The sequence below is a fragment of the Sceloporus undulatus genome, chromosome 2, assembly GCF_019175285.1.
Source record: "Sceloporus undulatus isolate JIND9_A2432 ecotype Alabama chromosome 2, SceUnd_v1.1, whole genome shotgun sequence".
NCBI lineage: Eukaryota > Metazoa > Chordata > Lepidosauria > Squamata > Phrynosomatidae > Sceloporus > Sceloporus undulatus.
Window position 1 is genome coordinate 182,756,480 of NC_056523.1, and position 22,820 is coordinate 182,779,299.

Consider the following 22,820-nt stretch of genomic DNA (forward strand, 5'->3'; position numbering starts at 1 on the left):
CTTGGAGAGGAATAGCAAATGTGTTAGGCAATGAATTTGAAGCAGAAAGATCCTTCTGAAGCATTTTAAAAGCTATAGAAGGGTCCTCCAATGTGCAGATGGGCAGGCTGCTAAGCCATCCTCAAGCCCCACCTCATGCCCTTTGCTTAACATATTTGCTATTTCCCTCTGAGAAACATGTCCTCCTTCCCTTTTTTCAGTTAAAAGTTGGCTCCCAGACTTAAGACGTGACTTGAAAGTATCTTGCAAGGACCTCACTACTCTACTTGAGACTTGAAGGTAGGGTCTTGAGACTTAACTTGAGACTTGGAGTAAAAGACTTGAATGCATCACTGTGTGTTAGTAGTGAAAACTACTTTCTGGCCTGCTTTAACAAGTAACAATGTGTTGGATGATTAGAGTAATATAATCAGTTCTATTTTAAAAGTTACATTCCAAACTCTACATATAAGTTTTCAGTCACATGCACCCCCTCCCCAAATGGAACTTGATATAATATGCCCCAAATTTAGGTTTGCCAGTCTAGACAGGACTAAGCATCAGTCTTATCACTTTATCTGTAAAATGGAACTATGTAGCCTGTTATTATCATGTAGCACAAATCATGTTAGAAAAATATCTGGCAGCCTCAGTTAATCATGTATCTTGCTAGCAGTCCTAAGCAGTGTAGGCAGTGGTGAAGGATGCTGGGATCTGCAATTCAACAACATCTGGAGAGCCAAATAATTCCCACTCCTGATTTAGGCCACTCCCACTCTCTCAATGTGACACCATAGGTTTGTTGTTGTTAAAATGAAATAGGCTAAAGAAGGGCAGGAAGGAAATGTGGTTTTAAAATACCTTGGGGCAGGGAAGGAAGAAGGACAGTTAGGAGAAGAAATGCTGAAATTATTGCAACACAGTCATTGCTTTTGCCAGTGTGGTATAAATAGACAAAGCTGTAGTGCCTTGTGGCTATTTTTGCTGCACACAGTTGGTTTCTCACAGGGATTACATCACACTAGGTGATCTGGAATTCCCCACTAGGCAAAGATTATGTTAAAATGCAATTAAATATGGAGTCATTTTTTATCAGTCCAGGAACCCTAGTCCACTTGGACTGGGCAACTTCTGGAAGGTTGGGGTGAGGGTCCATTTGGATCACTCTCTCAGTCCATTAAGGGCCAGTCTCAATTCCTGCTGTTGCTGAATTCACTGTCATTGGGGCAGCAAGGGCAGAGTTGTTGCTGTTATGATACAACACTGTCCGGTACCTAAGATACACAGGAGAGGCCTTACTGTCAATCCTTCCAATATCACAGGTATGGATGGTGGGAATATGAGAGTTTTAATGTTGCTTTTTGTATGTTTTTAATTGTAACTTTTTAAATGTGTAATCTTGAGTTCCAGTTTTGGGTAAAATAGATAAACAAAGATGATAGAGAGAAAAAGAGAGAGAGAGAGTAGATAGATAGATAGATAGATAGATAGATAGATAGATAGATAGATAGATAGAGATAACCTCTTGGAGGCTTCCAGGAGTATTTGCCTTCCTTTGAGAGTCACTCATTGGGTTTCCATGGCTGAGTGGAAATGTGAACCCTAGTCTGCAGAGTCATAGTCCTACACTCAAACCACAACATCATACTAGCTCTCTCTGGGAATATAATTTTCTTTAAAAATAAGAACACTTCTTGGATCTCTTGCTTACATATTTAAAAACAGTGATGTTCCTACTTGCCACCACAGTGAACTATGGTGGGAACTATAAAAGCATTGGGGGTACCTGCTGTCTGTGGACCACATGTGGACCACCCCTGGCCAAACCACCTTGAAATCAAAAAGCAGTTCCTGGTAGGATTGTTTGGTCACTATCTCCCTCCCCCCTAAAACTTCTTATGGGGAGAAAGTGATCACCATTTTGGCCACCTCCTATTCTTCACACAACTAGAAGAGAGTTTCATATCTGGCATGTTTGCCTAGTACAGTATCTTGGGCTTAAAGCCAGCAATGTAGAGGAAGGGAAGCCCCAAATGGGGACTTAATTTATCATCAAGAGTATTTGAAAAGATGACATCAAGTACTCTTAAAGCTCAGTTAAGAACTTCTGATTGACTTACTTCTCCGTGAACTCTGACCAGCTCTTTGACAGCATTTTTTCAAATGCCATGGCAATGAGATCACTCACAGGTACCTAGTATGCAAATCTTTTCCTTTGGATGATATGCATTCTTTTCATAACCTATAGACCAGTGGTTCCCAAACTTTGGTCCTCTGGGTGTTTGGGACTTCGGCTCCCAGAAACCCCAGCCAGCTTGGCCAACATTCAGGAATTAGGGGAGCTGAATTCTCAAAAATCTGGGAGTTCAAAGTTTGGGAACCACTGCTATATACCATCAGCACTGGCATTACTGCACACTCTCCATATCTTTACTGTCCTCATAATTACTCATGTTGCAATTTGTCCAGCTCATAAAGCCTAGATGCCTTTATTCAGAGCCAGCACAGATCCTTGTCTGTGGTTCTTAAAAACACAAACACCTCTAGGTAACAGCCGAAGTAGAAAGGATATGATACAGTGAAAGCTATCCCATTTGTAACAAAATTATAATGGACTTGCCACATTCCCTGGGGTTAGGGATCCAAGATACCTGGAAAAGTTGGGAAAAGGCAAATTAAAAAACCATATTGTTTTTATCTGTAAGAACATCTCTTTAGCAATGACTAGGTCCTCTATCACACTCTATGGTCAACATCTGCCAGAAACTGAGCATAGAATTGTGCTAATGACCTACAAATGCCTAGAGAAATGTTCTCTCTAGAAATTGGTAAGTCCTCCAGTCCAACTTCTTATTTTACTTTTATATGATTTATATCCTGCCTATTTCTGCAAATGACAGAGGTTGGCCACAGAGTCATGCTAGAAAACCTAAAGATTTCTAGAGACAATATATTAATAATTAATAATGATTAATAGTGAATGATCAAATTCACAAAAGCCAAAGCTTCAGATGTGGAGGACTGACATGTATTAATACTAGGCACAAACAGAAGGGAGAAGAATTTCATCAGGGTTGTAGTACATGGGCAGGGATGTTTCATATTCTCCAACATTTTACAGATGGAAACTGGGACATGTGTAGCCAAGGAATAACAGTGTGATCAAGATGGCAAAAGTGATTAATGAGAGAAAAGATACCAACTAGGTGAGGCTATAGAAGTTTGCTTTTGCCTGAATCTACAGAGAAGGGCAAGAGCCAACCTTCTCCTCTTCTCTCCCCACTGCTGAGTTAATTGAGTGTGAACTACTTCTGCAGTTTGAACTCAGTTTGCAGCCACTGAAACTCGCTGAGTACAAAGGGGATGAGAGGAGGAGAGAGAAAATGGGACATTTTTAAAGCAGCTGAAAAAGTGGAAGGACAAAATTAATCAGGACTATCCTTGCAAAAGAGGGACAGTTAGAAGGTATGTTTTTTAACCAGCTATATTTCCTGATTAGTGCTGCTGCTAAGCATATTATAAATTGGTCCAATTTACGCCATTGGGCATAAGCTCATAATAGAGCCAGTGTGGTATAGCGGTTTGAGTGCTGCTCTATGACTTCAGACACCAGAGTCTGAATCCCTGCTTTTCCATGGAAAACCACTGGATGACTTTAGGCAAGTCCTCACAACAAACTTGTGAGGTAAGCCAAAATAAGAGAGAGAATGAATGACTGACCCAAAGCCATCCAGTGAATTTCATGCTGCATTGGGGACTACAACCTAGATCTCCTGAGTCTCAATTCAGCACTTCAACCACTACACTACAAACGGATCTGGTTAAATCTCTCTTCCCTAGGCACTATGGACTGAATGCCAATCACCCCTCTGTCCAAGGATAATATTAATTCTTCTCAAGATTCTGACGTAGTTGTTATTAAGGCATTTAGCATCACTTGCAGTATGATCCCAAGAGTCAATGGTTGCATTTGCACCATAATTTTAGAGCGGAGGGTAAAAAACAAATCTTGCTTTGTGTGTGCATGCATGCACACGGACACCACACATCTTTGTCTGCACATCTTCAGACTGCCTGTCAACTTATGGCAACCCCATGGATTTGAGAGGGTTTTCTTAGGCACAACTCTCTGTCTGATTGATCTGGTATGGTTGTTTATGGAAATAAAAGTGGGAAAGCCCTAAGCAACCTAAGAAGATTCAGGAAATTTGATCAGAAAGGTAGATAGGTCTTGATGACTAAGCCATAATTCCATTCATTCCAATGAGAAAGTAGATAATACAGTCATCTTCCAGCACAATCTGTTGCATTTCTACCCCTCCTTCCCTCTATAGTCACTAATCTCTTGTGAGCAATAACTGCTTGACAACTTCACATCTAGCGGTCCATTGGAAGTCACATAGCTTGGAAAAGTTTAGTTTTTGACTTCCATTGGTTGGTTAACTATGGCATGTATGGTTCTCGGAAGGAACATTTCATGGCTTAGCTTACATGTCCAAACCATTATCTCCAACCCGTTCTCTCTTGTAATGTCCTGCTACACATGCAGAAACCTACGTTTTTAGTATAAATTCATCATCCAGTGGCAGTGAGTTCTGCATATAATAACATGGCAAGGTCTCATTGGAAGAATGGGGAAATTTTTCTTCATGGCTGGCTGGCTGAATGACGAGTGGAGCATCATTTCCCCCAGCCCTTACCCCAGGGTAGAAGTAAGGCCGCAGGGTTCCTGAGAAGGAGTCTGAAAACATAAAGATGTGCGATCCATTGTCAGCATTGTAGAAGGAGACCTCTCCTGTGTCGTAATCCAGAAAAATGCCTATTGTCCCAGGCCTGGTCCTCAGTGTGAGTTCTGTGAGGGGAGAGGTGAGGGCTGCATACTCATCACTGTTCCTCAGCCACACTGTCCAGAACCCCATGGCTGGTGAGGGTGTGAAGATCCCCTGGCGGCTCACAGACTCTCGACACACCCCAAGTGTCCAGCTGGTCTTGCCCTCCACACAGACTTCCCAGTAGTGCCTCCCGGATGTGAACTGCTGACAACCCATGAGGCATGTGCACGTTTCAAAACGGGAAGAGCACTTGGGCAGGTCCTGCTTGCGATCTCCAACCTGAACACTGAGCAGGTCCTCTGATAGAAGCAGGTAGGGATTTGCTGTGTCGGGGTCAAAGGTCACTGGCACTGCAGGGAGAAACACATATAGTCAGTCCAGATCTTACGTGACAACACTAATACAAAGCATACAAAGTTTACTGGAGCTGCCTTATACCCAATCAACATATCTGTCCATATTTGTCCATCAAAGTGAGGCATATGTAGATTAGATGAGTGAATCTTGCATCTCTCCAGGGCTTGAACTGCAGCTTTAATCATCCTTCATTATTATGAATAAATAATATACTAGCTGGGGCTGCTGTGACTTGCAGACCAACAACATCTGGAAGACCATGTGCTCCTGATCCAGATGAACCTTTTGTCCATCTTATCTGTTTTAAATGATTATGTCTATTTAGGAACTCTAAAGCATAGGGCTTTCCCTTCACTTTTAAAAGGATGAGAGCCAACATGGAATAATGGTTTGAGTACTGGACTAGGACTCTGGGAGACCAGGGATCAAATCTCTGCTCAGCCATGGAAACCAACTGGGTGATAGTGGGCAGCCTTAGAGGAAGGCAATAGCAAAGCTCCTCTAAATGAATTCTGCTAAGAAAACTCCATGAAAGTGTCATCATAAGTTAGAAATAACTTGAAGGCACACAGGAACAAGTTCACTGGAACTCATTCTAAATGGGAAATTCCAGAGTTCAAAACCAGCCTCACCATCCAATACATAACTGCCATAGCAACAACATGACCGTTTGGTTCTGCTACTAGCCACCCTGTCCATGGGGGCTGCCTGTGGGAGGAACCATTTTCATGAATATATCACATTTCTGCACTACCCTGTTATAGTGCTGCTATTCCACTTTGACTGCTCTGGCTACCTCCTGTTGCATTCTGAGGCCAGAGCTATCTTGGTGACTCTGTCCTGTTACCATAATTGAAGTTAGATTTCACAGCTCAGCCTTATTGGCTTTTGTTGGTGGAATGGAGGCAGTTTAGGGGTGTAAAATGGGGATCCACCTTATCCTTCTCCTCTGGCACCAGAATGAGGATCTTGTTTAGATCTATGCTTAAACCTTTAGATGCTTAATCCCTCATTTCCAATTACAGTTCAAGGATCTCAAAACATTACACATGACAAATAAGCCTTGAAAAATAGATTTACTATCACACTCACACACCAAGAACAGTTTTATACAGTGCTCCCTCGGGTTACGAAATTAATTCGTTCCGCGTTTCGTAACCCGATGCATTTCGCAAGCCGAAAAGGGGCTTTCCGTTAGCGCTGGCAGCCGCGCGTTTGAATTTCGCGCCGAAAAAAAAATTCGTAACACCGAAAAAACCTTCGTATCCCGGAAAACAGTTTTTTCCAATGGAAACTTTTCGTATCCTCCGGAAATTCGTAACGCGATCAATTTCGTAATCCCGGGGTACCACTGTATTGTCTTACATTTACCTCTGTATCTTCGGAGGGACTCCAATAACCCAGGGACATTGTAGGAGTCCTGTAGATCCATTGAGATGGGCTGCAGTTCTCGCAGGGATATTCCTTCACTCCTAGGGAGAATAGATCTCCAGTTATCCAGTAGAAAGCCAAAGAAACAATTTTGTAGAACTTCGGGGTTATAAAAACTGTTAAGCTGCAAGCCTATACACACTTATTTTGCCCCAAAGAAGTTGAAGGAAAGAATTAGCATTTGACTGCCACAGAAATTTAGCATACTGACCTGATCAAGGTGTTTTTCACATCCTAGGAAGAAAACAGAAATACTATAAATGTCCAGTTACAATTTGTGAGCATTGTTCAAGGTACTTATATATGCAGCATCCTAGAACTGCAGCTGCTCCACCAAAAGACACAGGATACAGCCTCTAATTCAGAATTGCATAGGTGTTTTTTTTAACTCAACATGTCTCTAGTCAACATCAAACAGTTGGACAAGCCTAATGTTTGCCTCAGATTTCCCATTTTTATCTAAACCTCCACTTCAGTCCCATAGACTAGACTTTGAAAAAGTTTTTAGGGGAGACTAGAAGTCATAGAATCCCCCCAACCAATATGGCCAGGGGCAAATTTGGGAGCCATCCAAAAAAGGGTAGCCTTTCCAAGTTCTGACACAGAAGTAACAAGGCACTTCACAGATCACAGGAGGCTTGGACCTAAGGTTTTGTGGTACTCAAAAAGTTCTGGAAAAGGCCAGAATGAGATGCTGGTGTAGAAGAACACATCTTCCCAAGAATTTACTTCCAGTAAAAGGAAAGCATATGTTTCTAGCCCTTGTAGCTGTAGCATCTCAGCAGTGGTGTAGTCCACTGAAATTGCATACAGCTTCCAAAACTGAAGCAATTCACAACTTCCAGTCCCTTGGCACATTTCATAAAAAAAAATAAGCAAAAGAATGGAATGTGCATGCAAAATCCACTATGGTGGTTGGTTCAAGTTGCATCATAGTAATAGAAGCTCCAGAATTCCACCCTTCTCAGTGCAGAATTTGGATTGTCTGGGTGTGGAACTACATAATCTAGTCCTGCTTTTCCTTCTCACTTGGCATGTTTTGGCACACAACAACAGGCATGCTCCTCCCATATCATTTAGTTGCACTTACAGATAATAAATAAATAAATGAAGTCTGTGGAGATCCTCCTTAGAGGCCTGATGGAATTATACAAATTAGATACACAATTTGTGTCATTATTGTGTGTCTTGTCAATACTCTCCATCATTTCACAGAAGAAAACTGAGACGCATGTGGCTGTGCTACATCAGAGTGCGGCTGAAAAGATATACCCAGGCACTGATGAAAACACATAAAACTACTAGTGTAAGCAGGGGAACCCTGGAATGTATATCCTAAGTTTATTAAGGAAAACTGTGCCCTCTCCTCTCTCTGCTGCTGAGTTAACTGAGTGCAATTGCAAACTACTTGCATTAGTTGAATTAAGCTGAGGACATAGGGGGAAATGGAAGGAGAAGAATTGGGACATTTTGAAAGCACCTGTGATGACAGAGGATTAACTGGGGCTGTCCCTGCTAAATTTAGACAGTGCAGATTTTCATACCAGCGCTTACCATGAGTTAAGCGCTGGTAAAATGCCAATAAAATGTTTAGGACGTGCATGTGTGTGAAAGCCTGATGCGCTTTCTAAATGTCAAGGAATCATCTGCTATCCTCCAGCGTCCCTGAATCGTTTGGGAAGCAGCCATTTCCCATCAATGCAAAGTTTCCATTAATGGGAAATGCTGCTCCCCATATGATTCAAAGACACTGGAGGCAAGTGGATGATCCCCTGACATTTAGGAAGCACATCAGGCTTTCAGACACACACACTTCTTAAATGTTTTGCTGGTGTTTTACCAGTGGTAAAGCACTGGTATGAAAATCTTCAGAAGGTATGCAGTCATCACTGCTGACTCTGTACCCTATAAAGTAATCTAGTCTTATGAATGAATCAAGTTCTGAACCCAAGTGCATCTACTTGGTTACTAAAGCCAAATGGGAGAAACAATTTTAGTATTTTCTCTTCTTTGACTATTAATTTGTTCCAGTCAAGAAAACCTCTCATTAGCTTCTTAGGCTTAATGTTTCTGCATGACTGAAAGTGTGGTGTAGTTGTTAGAATGCTTTTTACACAAAAGAGAATGAAGATAAGTGGGGAAAATACTAAACTATGATTTCTGGAGACTCACAGTTAAATTCCCCACTCAGTTGTGAAATTTATTCAGGAACCTCGGATCAGTCACTTTCTCTCAGCCTAACCTACCGCAAAGGGTTGCTGAGAAGACAAAATGGATAAGGGAAAGAATTACCACATACATGAACCTGAGCTCTTGGGAGGAAGGAGGTAATGTAAATCTATTAAGTACACAAAGATACTCTTGGCCCTAAATATCCTAAAGCAGTATTCCCAAACTTTAGCCCTCCATGTGCTTTGGATGTCAACTCCCAGAAGTCCAAACCAGCTTGGACAACAATCAGGAATTTGGGGACATGAGGTCCAAAATATTTGGAGGACCAAAGTTTGGGAACCAGTCCCCGAAAGGCACCAGATCCTGTCTGATCTTGGAAGCTAAGTAGGATCAGTTTTGGTTAGACCTTGGATGAGAGGCAGACAGTGAATACCAGTGCTTTAGGCTATATTTCAGAGGAAGGAAGTGGCAAAACCACCTCTTCAGTATTCCTTGCCTAAGAAAACCCTATGAAACTCATGCGCTCACCATAAGTTAACAGGCAACTTGTAGGCACATACAAAAACAAATACATACAAAAGTAACTTCTTGAAACTCTCTTGGCTATCCCTGAGAGCCTCACCTTGAGGAAGGAGGCTGCTGGCTGTTGGCACTTCTGCTCCATCTCCAGGATCAGCTGCTGCAGCCCTGCACACTGCTCAGCAAGGAAGGCCCAGTTCATCTGCAGCTTCTTCACTGTCATTTGCTCCTCTTCATGAAGCTGCCTCAAAAGCAGTTGCTCCTCTTCGGCCATGGCCCAGCGTCGTTTTTCAAACCCTGATTTGATAAGTGCTCGGCATTCCTCTACTTTCTCCTATCAGCAGGGAGGGACATTAACAGAAAGCAGCACAGGGTATCAAGTTTAGCCTCATCAACCTCCTCAACTTGAAGATTTACATCAGGCATTTCTTAGACAACAATATGCACCCAGTAGAGTGAAAGAGTGAGCCATGTAGTGTAGTGGTGTGAGTCTGGATTCGGAGTGCATCTACACTGTAGAAATGATGCCCTTAGACACCACTTTAGGTTCTATAGCTGCATCATATGGAATCCTGGGATTTGTAGTTTTTTAGCTTTATCTTCCATGCTGGTGCCTCATAAAACTACAAATACCAGGATTCTGTAGGATGAAGTCATGACAGTTAAAGTTGTGTCAAACTGCATTATTTCTACATTGTACATGCACCCTCTGACTCTGGAAGACTAGGGTTTGAGTCCTGCTCAGCGATGGAAACCCACTGGGTGACTTTGGACAAGTCACACTCTCTCAGCCTCAGAGGAAGGCAATGACAAACCCCTCTGAAGAAACTTGTCAAGAAAATCTCACAAAAAATAAAACATGATAGGTTTGCCTTTGAGATGACATAAGTCAGAAATGACTTGAAGGAACACAACAATAAAAGAAACCATTAAGTAAAGCTAAATTGGTATCTAGGGGGATGTTCCCACTTAAGATTTAAAACGATTTAAAATACAACGTTTTTAATAGATCCGATTCAAAATAACCCTGGTCTTATCCCGCGTTCCGAATCGCTTTTATTCTTCGTTCCCATCTGGTTTTTTAAATCGAAGTTTTTACCTGCAGTCGTTCCTACTTGGCATGAAATCGGTGTTTAAATAAAGCGATTCTTCTCCTCCATACCTTATTTGGAGCTGTCAATCAATAGTACGTCAGAATGATGTAACGTTAATCCGGAATATTTGGAAGCGATTTATCTTTTGGCATCGTTTCCATTTCATTGACTGTTTGTGAACTGATGTATTTTTGGCGTTTTTTTTTCCTCAAATGGACCAATGAAGGCGCTTAATCGCTCAAACGTCCTCTTCTGTGTCTCCCCATATTAACTGCCATAACTCAGTACTAGGGAATCCTGGGAATGGTAGTTTATTATAGCACCAGCACTCTCTGGCAGAGGAGGATAAATGTCTCACAAACACAACAGTTCCCATAATTCCTTAGTACTGAGCCAGGGCAGGTTAAGGGGTCTCAAACTGTATTATTTCTACAGTGGGTTTGGAACTACAGATGAGGGTTTTTTCATAAATTCAAAAAGTTGTTACTTTATAATTACCTTATATATATATATATATATATATATATACACACACACACACACTCATATGCATATATATATACATGTGTGCAAACACACACACAGGGTTGGAAAATGGGATCAAGGAGGAGAAGGCAGTCAGTTTAAGTGGGATAGAGACACAAGACAGAAAAGAAGAAAAGAGAACAATCCCAGCGTCAAAAGGCTGCAGACCTATGAGAGAGGAGAGAGTGAAAGCCAAATAAAGCAAGAGACGTCCCAAGACATCCAGGGAGAATCCCTTCAGAGAGCACAGAGATCAATGGGAGAGGCTTCTGGCAAAGCGATTTTTGGGAACCCAAGCTCTTTCCAGAGGAACTATGGGATAGGTTTTGCAGGACAGACTCCCCTCTTCATGTCTCCCAAGACAGCCAGGGAGAATCCCTTCAGAGCACAGAATCAATGGGAGGGCTCTGGCAAAGCGAATTTTGGGACCCAAGCTCTTTCCAGAGGAACTATGGGATAGGTTTTGCAGGACAAATCCCCTCTTCATGTCTCCCAAGACGCACAGAGATCAAGAAGGAGGCTGCTGGAAAGCAGGGAGGGAGCACCTTCCCAAAGATTCTCATCCCAGGGTGGGAGAGAAGGCAGATTCCTTTGAGAAGAGAAATAGGCTCTAGCCCCCCCCCCAATTGATCAGAGCCCTTCCTTGCCTGGGCGAGATCAGATGCCTCCTCGCGAGGAGCCTTCCCTTCCCTGCCTGGGCGAGATCAGAGCCCAAGCAGGCAGGGAATGCCTCTTCGAGAGGAGGCTTCCCTTCCTGCCTCTCCTCCATTAGAAATGGGCTCTCCCCACACAGAGGGGAGGTTGCAATCCACCGGCAGATGCAGGCGCTTGAGCAGCCGGGACTTCAGGCGCTTAAAGCGCTGAAGAGATTAAGCGCCTGTAAACCATTAAAATAAAAAATAAAAATAATCCTTATCTCTTATTGAAAGACCACAGCGGACAAAGGGGTGAGGGAAGTAAAAATGGCGACAGCCACGACGGATGGGGACAGAAAGGGCAACTCCCCCAAGGCCAGCCCCATCGCACTCCGCTCCTCCCCTTCACCTAGCCCGATTTTAAAGGCTGTCGTTCCTATTTAAATGCTCCGGTTCCTAACTCGAATCAAGGGAAAAACGTAGGTCAGACCCTAGTATTTTTTTAACGTGCGTTAAATGTCAAAAACTCGAATCAAAATTTTATTCCGCTCTACGATTCGATTTGTAGTGGGGACGATTGCGGGTTGCTCTAGAACCGTTCTAGGTTTAAATCGGATCCTAATAGGAACGCCACTCCTTGGATTCGATTCAGAACGCGGGGTTTCACCTAGTGGGAACATCCTAGAATAATCTTCTATGGGGAAGAACCTGAAGAGAAATAGACAACTATAATAACTAAAAACTCCCAGCAATTTTCAACATATGCTCGAGGTTATCACTATGAACCATCTTGGATGATAGCACTTCCTTCTTATAGGCTCTGGGTAATAGGCTTGTCCATATTTACAGACAGGCTCCTGAAACTGAAACAACTGGTTATCATAAAAAACAGGCTACATGCCAGAGAGAGAGAGAGAGAGAGAGAGAAGTTTATCGCACCCGTTTTTCCCCATTATGGGCATTGGAAAGGGAATGCTTGTGTGCATGCACAACTAAGAAAAAATAGATTTTATTGCACACCAAAGCATCCTCCAAAAGACCCCATTCCAGCACTCAGTGCCAGGCCATCCCCATTCAGTGCTGAGGAGTGCCATTTTTGCCTGACGGATGTTTTCTGGTGCTAGGTGCCAAAATGGGGCCTTTTGGTTTTGGAGGATGCTTTGGTGTGCGATAAAATCTGATTTTTTCTTGGTCACATGCGCACATGAGCATCCCCTTCCCGTGCCCATAATGGGGGGAAAATGGGTGTGATAAACTTCAGAGAGAGAGAGAGAGGAAAACCTGTTACAAATTCAGACACAAGTTCTGCCCTTGTATGTATGCTAACAACATCCCATTTTAGGACCTAACAATACCACCCAGAACAAAGAGGCACATTCACACTGTTTGTCTTTGAATGTGATATAGCCGCTTTGGCTTCCATATTGGAAGAAAGGTGGGATATCGACTGAATAAATGAGATTATATGCCATCTGAAGTCAACAATGCCTTTCGACCTAGAACAGGGCTGACCAACTTCCAGAGGCCTGGAGGCTGCAGTCACACAAACATACACACAGAAAGGTTTTCCCCCCCTCCCCAAATCTGGAACTGAGCCTTACACTTTGCCTACCTTGCCATGAAGTAAACAACTTTATTTTGAGAATAACTCCCCTAAATGTCTCTATCTAAATACCCTGAAAGCATCAGATCCCACCTGACCTCAGAAGCTACACACAGTCAGTAAGCATTTGGATGGGAGTTGCTGTAAGTCACTTCTTCAGCTATCTGATGTGTAGGTCCAGCAACCACCACCATCTCATGTGCCAGGGAGCTACAATATATTTGTGCTCACTGGCTAAAATTGTTTCTTTCTTTCCTAGAAACTCTCCATAGATCAGCAGCAAATGGCTTGGGGACTGGCACCAGTTCATGGACCCACACTTTGAGTAGCACTGCTATAGTCTATAGCAAGAGGAAGGCAAAAGTCCTCTGAGTATTCTATGCCTATGAGAGTCATGGGGTCTTCCTAAGTCAGCAGGCAGTTTGAAGTAATGTATTTTACTTTATGCAAGGGATGTTCAAAGAGAAAATGTAGTGTGAAAGCACCAAATTATAATTGATCAAGGCATGCAGTTCAGTTGTCTGTGGCTGTGGCTCGAATCAGAGTATTTTTTGTTCTTTTTCATCACATTGAGCATGTTAATTAGATTACTAATGCCAGGCTGTTTGTGTTATCTCAACTTGAAGAACAGTCGCATTAAGCTGTATGTAGGGTTGCCATAATTGTCCCCTATTACCATGGCAACCCTAGCTGTAAGACAGTATTGTAGTGTGTACTTTCTGCATTTCATTTTTCTCTGACCATACTGTTTACTGTTCAGCATTGCCATGACCTTCCCAATATGTATATAATACACCCACAACTTTATAGTAACACTCTGTGCTTTGGAGGAAGTAGACACTAATCTACAAAAACGTATGTCATAACAGTTTGTTATGGTGTTGCAAGACGCTGTCATTTTTGATACAACAGAAGAACACAGCTGTCTCTCTGGAAATTATTTTCCCTGTCATTCTCTCTGGCTTCCTTGCAAAATTCAACTGAGACATGAGCTAGGAATTTCCGATCTCTGTTATTTGACAGGTGTAAAAACAACACAGTAAGTGACATGGTGTGTAACTCTGTATGCCAAGGCTAGCCAAAGATATTTAGCTTCCTGAGGTGAAAGGTGAGATGACAACAACACCTCAGTCCATGCATTCAGAAGTTGACTGGACTGGCAGCTGAATCTTTCTTTCTGTGATGGCACATTTTTTTCTGATACATTGGGAGGAAACAGACTAACTTAGGGGGCACAAGTCAGGTTGTGTGACAGTCACATAGCTCTGTCTTCCAACACATAGGAGTAGCTTGGAGTTCAGGAGGAACAGTGGAGGCAAGTAGGATAGTTGTTACCACCCCATGGCATCTGCTGTTTGAAGAGGATATTTCACACTGCCCATGGGTAGGATTGGCCCTGCTGTGTATATGGGATGACACATACAATCCCTTAGGCTTGCAATGACATGGGAAGTCTACCAGAGCAGGAAAGGAAAGGTCAGATGGTGTAGTGGTTTGAGCATTGGACTATGATTCTGGAAAGCAAAGTTTGAATCCCTGCTCGGCCATGGAAACCACTGGGTGACCTTGGGCAAGCCACACTCTCTCGGCCTCAGAGGATGACAATGGCAAACCCTCTCTGAAGAAACTTGTTAAGAAAACCCTGTGATATGTTCGCCTTAGGATCGTTATAAGTTGAAAATGACTTGAAGGCACACAACACACAACAGTTTAACAGCAGCTTGATTTGAGAGAACTGCTGTATATACTCAACTATAAGTCAAGAAATTTATGCCCCAAAATTGACCCTAAAATCCTTGGTCAACTTATATACAGGTCAATAACTAGTACTGCTTAGAATGGTCCTAAAACAAGCAAACCTGATACCCCACTCTTATTAGTGCCTTGAGGCACTGTGTTCTCTCTCTCTCTCTCTCTCTCTCTCTCTGTATGTGTGTGTGTGGGAGGGGTTCTCAGTCTGATTTGCAAGCCTCCTCTTCCCATGGAATAAACACCTCATTTAACACCACATGCTTTCCTCCCCAGTCCAATTTGCAATCCTCCTCTTCCCATAAAAGACACTCCACATTTAACACCACTTGCTTCTTTTCTCAATCTGATGTTAAAACCTCTCCAGCATCTGGGAATTGGTGTTAGGTGGTCAGGAGAGGTCCAGAGAAGGAGAAGAGATGGAAATGGTATTTCCCCCTTTCCATCCTTTCTTATAGCCTCCTAAATTTTACCCTCACGGGTCATATCAAAATCCATGATTATGACCGTGAAACCTTCCCTTGACTTGTACATGAGTATGTATGGTAAGATGGTATGGAGATAAACCTGTTAAAGCCCGACTAATAAACTGCTACTGAATACACAACTGCTTGGGCCTATTCAAAAACTGACAGTGCGACTTTACTTGCTCATACAAGCCTAGGATATGTCAACAACCTCTATGATTAGGAGATTTTCTGCCTTTAATCTCTTCAGATATAGTAATGCAGTAGTTGCTACAGCACGGTGTTTTGAATTTATTCTTTAAAAAGAACCGCAAGCAATGTTTCTCTGAGCAGATTTGTCAAACATCCTCTTCCACCCTCCCGTTGTAAAGCTACATTCCTCAGAGATGAGAAAGCACTAAACTGCATAGGAGCTGCCCCCTCTCTCAGCAACCATTTCTAATTCAACTAGGCTAACAAACACAGGAGGACCAGTGCATACACTCCAACATTTTCCAGATGAGGAAAACTGAGATGCTTTAGAAGCAGCAGACAAAGTGGGATGACAGGGGATTAATCTGGACTGTCCCTGGCAAATCAGGGCAGTTGGAGGCTATGCCAGTGGTGGCTGGTGATTCCCATGACAGCAGGGGCACTGAATATGCTCTTGGTTTTACTACTCATATTGAATGGAGCTACAGAAAGTGCTGGACTTATTTGTAGGCCAGGATTCAGCATCTCACTGGCCTGGTAAGGAACCAGCTGGCACTATATAGAACCCAGACACATGGCTAGAGGGGGAGTACCCCTGAGAAAGTGCAGAGTGCTTCCTCCTTCCACCCCTTCAAGTCCCCAGTTCCTCACACAGGTAGGATCAAGGAGGAAGATTCTCAGGGGAGCTTTGAAGCCCTACATATTTGACTTAGTCCATCAAGTGAGCTTAACCAACATATTGAGCAATGGTGGGGTTTACCCAACCAGCCAAGCAAATCACTTCCTGCTGATTCAACCATATTCCAGATTGTTTAAAGAAAGATGTGCCAAAAATGATGGCTATGTCTATTGTTCAACACACAATACACACAAGGGTTATCATGACTTTGGTTCTACTCCTTTTTGAAAAACTGCAGAACACCAAACATTTAGCAGGTGTCATTTCCCTAAACATCTCCCCTCCCCACCACACCCACCATGAAAAAGCTTGCCATGTTTACAGTTTCTGTATGTCAGGCTGCTGTTTTAAAAGGGCACAGGAACACGGAGGATAAATAAATAAACTGCTGTTAACCCTATGACCAGCCAGCAGACTCACAGCCCTCCCTGCAGTGGTCCAAACTACACACAAGGTGGCAGCAGATGACACAAAGCCTTTCCAAAGTTACTCATGCAAAGGGATCTTGTAGCACCCTTGAGTCTAACTGGAGGCATGTTTATACTGGCAGCTTAATCTGGGGCCAGTCCAGAGCATTATGCCTCACACTACCCTGGAAGGACCATAATGGTGACTACGTGCACCAAGCCAAATCTGGTGCAATGCCACACTGTTGTGAACATGGACCAGCCGGGCCGATACCACATCAGCTCTGCTGGTCCATCCCTCTCAGTGCCACTGCTACTGCAACTTCATTACCCAAGCAGCTCCTTGCTAGAGCCAGGCCATTCCCATTTCTTTTGTTGAGGTACAGGGTGTCCCACCAGGTGATCAAAAAAGAAGGTGTTGGTTTATCCTCTCCTTGTTGATCACACAGGTGTCCTGTTCTCACCCCAACAAAAGGAACAGCACACTGAGCAGGCTTTACACGGACATCCTGCCTGTGATGAAGTAATAATAATAATAATAATAATAATAATAAATAATAATAATAAGAATATTTTATGTCCTATACCGCTATTCCAGCGATCACAGCGGTGTAGTAGTGATGGCGGCTCTGGAAACAGGCCATCCTCTTTCTTTGCAGAGCTTAGCATAGGGAGGGGGGATTGGCTGAGGCTTTGGGATTGGGGAAATAGGACCTGATCCAGCTTCTCATGTGCACAAAGAACCTAAGATCACTCAAGGGCTTCCAAGAAACACTGGAGTTTTCCCTGATTTTACTTAGTTCAGACCCTAACAGTGCCAGATCCTGACTGATTTTGGAAGCTAAGCAGAGTAAGTCCTGGTTAGTACTTAGATGGGAGATGGCCAACAAATACCAGATGCTGTTGGCTATATTTCAGAGGAAGGACTTAGCAAAACCACCTCTGAATATTCCTTGCCTAAGAAAACCATATAAAATTCATGGGGTCACCATAAATTGACAGGTTAGTTGAAGGCACATTGGCAGACACACATGAGAAGTTTACAGCTTGTCCTTGGTGCTCCTTAACAATGCCCTGCTTACCTTCCATTGAGCTGTTTTCTCCTCCTCTTGTGCCTCCAGTTTTTTTGCTTCCTCCAGCACTTTCTTGAGAACAGTCACAGCTTCCTGGAGCTTAATCTGTGGAGGAAGCACACTATTTTGGTGAGTGGGATGTTGATAGCTTTGCTCCAGGACAACACTGTGTGGGCTTGAAATGTCTTTTGGATCAGATACTTTTTCCATGATGAATATGGAAGCATGGGTTTTTTTGGTCTGAATCTTGTTAATCTCATTAGATTAGGCCCAACTAGAGTAGATCTGAGCTGAGCTCAGCCATGAAATCCTCTGGGTGACCCTGGGCAAGTTACACTCTCTCAGCCACAAAGGATGTCAATAGCAAATTTCCTCTGGACAAAACTTGCCAAGAAACCCCCATGATAATTTCATGTTAGGGTCGCCATACATTGGAAATTACCTGAAGGCACACAATAACAAAAGCAGACCTGCAGATATTGGACAGCAGAGGCACCCCGACTGGCAGAGGGGGGCAGTCAGGGAAGTCTTTGGACAGCAGTGAATGACTGCCCCACTGCGTGTTCACCCCTCTATGAGGTGTCACCCAGTCAAGTTTGTACCTTCACACAAACCCAATGACACCCCTACATGAGTTCAAGACACTTCATTTTCTGCTCTCTTCTACCTCTGAGTTTTTCAGTCCTCACCTTCCCCAGTTTTTTTCCTTTTGAAATTGGGGACAATATGCCAGTGTGGGGGCTTCTAACTGCCCTTGCCTCTGCCACCAATATGAGGACCTCCTCCTGTCCTACTATTATAGCATCAAATGTGGAGATCTTCTAAATGCCTTCATGGCTCCTATACAAGATTTTATTCACTTAATCTCCCCACTGGACACCACGATGCTGGATTAACTGCTGCCACCACAGACACTATGGAGTTTATCACACGGGAGGAATTTCTCTTAATTTTGAATGAAAAGAAAGTGGGACCAGAATGCATTCACATGAATTCACTAGTTCAGCAAATTTACGTGAATTCGAATTGTGTTCGAACTGACTTCCCATTGCCTGAAAATAGCTTGCCATTGCCCGAAATTGCGTGTGGTAGTCTATCATGCAATAATGTGAAACCCCATGATTGCATTCGGATTGCCATTGGATCATACTTCCAATTTCCCTTGTCTGATAAACTCCGTTGTGGCAGCAATTAATCCAGCGTGGTGGTGGGGAGATTAAGTGAATTCAAGAATTCCAAATATTCTTTTTGTTGGCTTCTCAGAGGCAGACGTGTATAATGCAAACGTAACAATTTAGTAAACAGAAGTGGAAAACTTGACTGATTCTAACTAACTCTGGCCTTATCTCCATGGGCCAAATAAAATGTTCTCCCTCTGTTATCATGGAGAATAGTCCTGATGATGCAAGGGCCAATTTCCAGTTCTGATGTGAACTGCTGAGTTGACATTCAGACAATTTCGGCACTGAACCCAAGTCATACCCTTACCATAAAACATTTTTTTTTAAATCACCTTGTGCTCCAGATCATCCAAGGAGATCCAGAGCCTTCTGATGCAATATGGGTAGATGTTTGTATGCCCATTCGACTGTGCCACCTGGGCCACCAGCAGCAGCATGGGTCACTTGCTCTAAGGTCAACACGATGTACCCAACCATGTGATTGATGCTGGGCACCCCATTATGACCTCAGAGTGAGTGACTTGCACCAGCAGTGGTGGTGTTGGGCAGCACAGCAGCACGCACATGAGGCATTGCAAGAGAGTGCCCAAGGTAGCAGGTGGCACCAGCAGTGGCAGTGACTTGCACCAGCAGTGGTGGCATTGAGCAGCTTCTGGTCAGAATACTCTAGGCTGCTTTTGGAGTATTCTGGCCTGTGTGATCCCAGCCTCTAGATCACACCTCTCTCTCTCATATTCTTAATACCATCATTCCTATTCTCACTCTCTTGCTACCTAACTCTGACTCTCTGCATGCCAGCTCTGTTGAAATCCCTTCAGACATCCAGCCATGAAAACTACTCATCTCAGACAATATATTTGAGCGAGTCTGACTGCTCTGAAAAGAGTTGTGTGATGTTTCTGGTAGGAGTGCTCAATTGAGGATAAACTATTTTTTAGAACGATGTTGCTTGTAAGAGCTTTCTTAAGCCATGTCCCCTTTCTGACCCTCAAATCATTCTCTCCCTCTCTCATACACACATGCACACATACTCTGTTATTTCAATAATGAGAAACATGTGGCCTTCCAGAATTTTCAGACAACTGTTCCTATTATACAGTACTTCCCTATCAGCTATGCTGGCTATGGCTATTGCGATTTATAGTTATAGTATACTCTCCAATATTTCACAGATGAAAATCAGGACACATGTGGCCAAGCAAAATCAGAATGTAGTCAAGATGGCAAAAATTATTAATGAAGAAAAATAGACAAGGTCAAACAAGATGTATAGTAGTTTGCTTTTATCTGAGCCTACTGGGAAGTGCAAGATTTTCCCCCTCCTTTCATCTCCCTCCTTCTGAGTTAGAATAATAGAACCACAGAGGTGGAAGAGAGCACTAGGGCCTTCCAGTCCAACCCTCTGCCATTCAGGAACACAAAATCAAAGCACCCCCAACAGATGACCATCCAGCCTCTGTTTAAAAACCTCCAAAAGAATAGACTCCAGCACTCTCAAAGGGAGTGTGTTCCATTGTCAAACAACTCTTACTGTCAGGAAGTTCCTCCTAAAGTTGAGGTGGGATCTCTTTTCTTTTAGCTTGAATCCATTGTTTCTGGCTAGTTTCCAGAGCAGCAGAAAGCAAGCTTGCTCCACCCTCAATATGATATCCTTTCACATGTTGAAATCATTCTCATTTGGAAGATAATTGAGTACAAACTACTTTTGCAATTTGAACTCAATGTGCAGAAACTGAAATAAGTTGAAGGAAAGGGGGGGATGGGAGGAGGAGAGAGCAACTGGGAATTTTTAAAAGCAGCTGAAAAAGTGGGACAGCAGAAGATTAATTGGGACTATCCTTGTCAAATCATGACAGAAGGTATGTTGTAGCATAGGTGCTTATCACTCAGTATTTTAAACCAGCCCCAGCCTCCTGGGCTGGAGCCGGGATGCAGGAAGGAGGTGGGGGTTATCGCACACTAAATCACAGCCAAATTGCTGGCCACCATCAGCCTATGCCCCAGCCATGCTCCACCAGCACTTTTTAGAAGTCAGAAAGCTTTCCAACTTCTAAAAAGTGCTGGTGGAGCGCAGCATGGACCTGGCTAGGACCTGGGCTGATAGCGGCCGGAGATTCTGCAGCGATTTAGTGTGCGACAATTTCCACTTCATCCCATGTTCTGGGCTGGAGTCAGTTTAAAATGCTGAGTGATAAGCTCCTTAGTTTGGACTATTATGGCAGGTAGATTCTGAAAACTGTATTCAAAACAGTAACTTCCCCTAGCTTCAGTTGTAGAGCCCAAAAATTGTGGAGAGCCACAGTTGCCTGTTCCGGGGATAATATTCAAGAGAAACAACGAGAAAAAGAATAATGGTTTTTCAGGGTTATTGTCAACCTATTTAGCTTACAAATCCATATGCAGACTCCTCACCTTGTAGTCATGAGCAGCCTCCTCAATAGGCAGGACTGTGTGCATGCGATGCTCTCGTGATTTGTCACACACCAAGCAAATAGGTTCACCGTCATCCTGGCAGAAGAGACGTAGCTTCTTCCCATGCCTTTCACACAAGGCCTCGCTACATCCAGGGCCTTTGCTGGGCCGCAGAGCCAGCTGCTCAATGCCTTCAACTATGTTCGCCAGTTGCTTGTTGGGTCGTGAGCTGCTGAGCAAAAAACCTGCCCGGCATTGTGGGCAAAGAGCCGCCCCTGTTGCAGAACCGCCTCCTCGCTCACAGTAGTCCAAGATGCACATTGAGCAAAAGTTGTGGCCACAGTCAATTGTCACAGGGTCTCTGAGGTACTCCAGGCAGATGGAGCATGACACCTCATCCTGCAGCCTCTCTATGGGGTCACCCATAGAGGAGGAAGAGGCCATGTCTGTAGATGTCTCTCTTCAATCCTTCTGACTGGGTGGACACACACTCTCCTTCCCACAGTATGCTACATCATGGAAGGAGTGGCTATAGCAGGGTGGGGAGATCTGGCTGGGGACGATTTCCTTCTTGGAACCCCTCCATGTGGGTTTCTGTTGCAGGCAGCTTCCATTCTAGTAGACGACAAACAGATTTAGAAACGAGGAGAAAAAGCACCAGGAAGGGAGCCAAGAGAAGGGGTCATCACCTTGGATGGCTCTCGAAAACAAGGCAAACAAGTTCCTGCAGCACACAGCAAACAGAACTTGATGTACACGCCTTCTTCTGAGGTTCACATGGTCTTATACAGCCTGCACTGTTATTGGCTGTAGGCATTTTGTGGTGTTGGGTAGGGTTGAATGCTACTGAAATTGCTTACACTTTTCCAGCATTTCTACTGGAATGTTTTTGCCTACCTGTTAATGATATGGAACCAGTGGCAACCAGGTCCCTTGCCCAGATTGGGGATTTTTCTTATGCTTTCTCCAATAAAACTGCCTACATTAGTTATTCTCCAACTGACCTAATTTGGAAGAAACAGTCCTGATTAATCCTCTATCATCCCAATTTTCAGATGCTTTTAAAATGTCCCCATTTCTCTTTCTAAAAATAAAGAATCTCCAAATACTGGTGGGTGTCTCTTACTCTTTCTAACAGCTGGAGTCAGGTGTTGAGTGCCAGAAAGACTGCAGACAAAGCTGCAGTGCAAAGGAACAAAAGGATGTTAGTAGCATGTTTGGCAGAATAGTAACATCCACAGAAATAAGACGCCACATTTAAAAGCCCACTGAGCTTATTCAGTAACCCACTGATTGCATTCAGTAGTTGTGGGCTCTTGGGTGGGGGGAATAAGCATTCTTCGTAGAGACCCAGGGTTCCATAGAGTATGACTCTTTGGCTACAAATTCCTTACCATAAGATTTTTTAAAATAAAAATAAAGATATTTTTAAGTGTTTTGTTATTATTGTTAACTGTCCTGGAGTTGATCCTGACTCTTAATGGCCCCATGAAGGAGATATTTCCAAGCTCCC

The 22,820-nt window shown here is 43.4% G+C and overlaps 1 protein-coding gene across 2 annotated transcripts; it reads right to left on the reverse strand.

The window, feature by feature from the left end:
• Positions 1-1,653: 1,653 nt before the first annotated feature.
• LOC121920833 (E3 ubiquitin-protein ligase TRIM58-like) lies at positions 1,654-21,773 on the reverse strand. 2 transcript variants are annotated; one of them, XM_042448059.1, is made up of 7 exons: positions 21,308-21,773; positions 17,724-17,819; positions 9,394-9,624; positions 6,811-6,833; positions 6,540-6,640; positions 4,680-5,161; positions 1,654-2,630 (listed from the first exon to the last, which is right to left on the reverse strand). In XM_042448059.1, the coding sequence occupies exons 1-7, from the start codon at positions 21,749-21,751 to the stop codon at positions 2,565-2,567; spliced, it is 1,443 nt and encodes a 480-aa protein (XP_042303993.1). In that variant the 5' UTR covers positions 21,752-21,773; the 3' UTR covers positions 1,654-2,564. The 2 variants fall into 2 exon arrangements, with proteins under 2 accessions (XP_042303993.1, XP_042303992.1); XM_042448058.1 differs by lacking the exon at positions 1,654-2,630 and having other exon boundaries at positions 4,215-5,161.
• Between the last annotated feature and the right edge of the window lie 1,047 nt (positions 21,774-22,820).

Coding starts and splice junctions, on each gene's coding strand:
- LOC121920833 (XM_042448058.1), bottom strand. CDS start 21,751: ATGGCCTCTTCCTCCTCTATGGGTGACCCCATAGAGAGGCTGCAGGAT. Junction 6,834..9,393: donor CAGCAGCCTCCTTCCTCAAG/GTGAGGCTCTCA, acceptor TTTTCTTCCTAG/GATGTGAAAAACACCTTGAT. Junction 5,162..6,539: donor GTCCCTCCGAAGATACAGAG/GTAAATGTAAGA, acceptor TTCTCCCTGCAG/TGCCAGTGACCTTTGACCCC.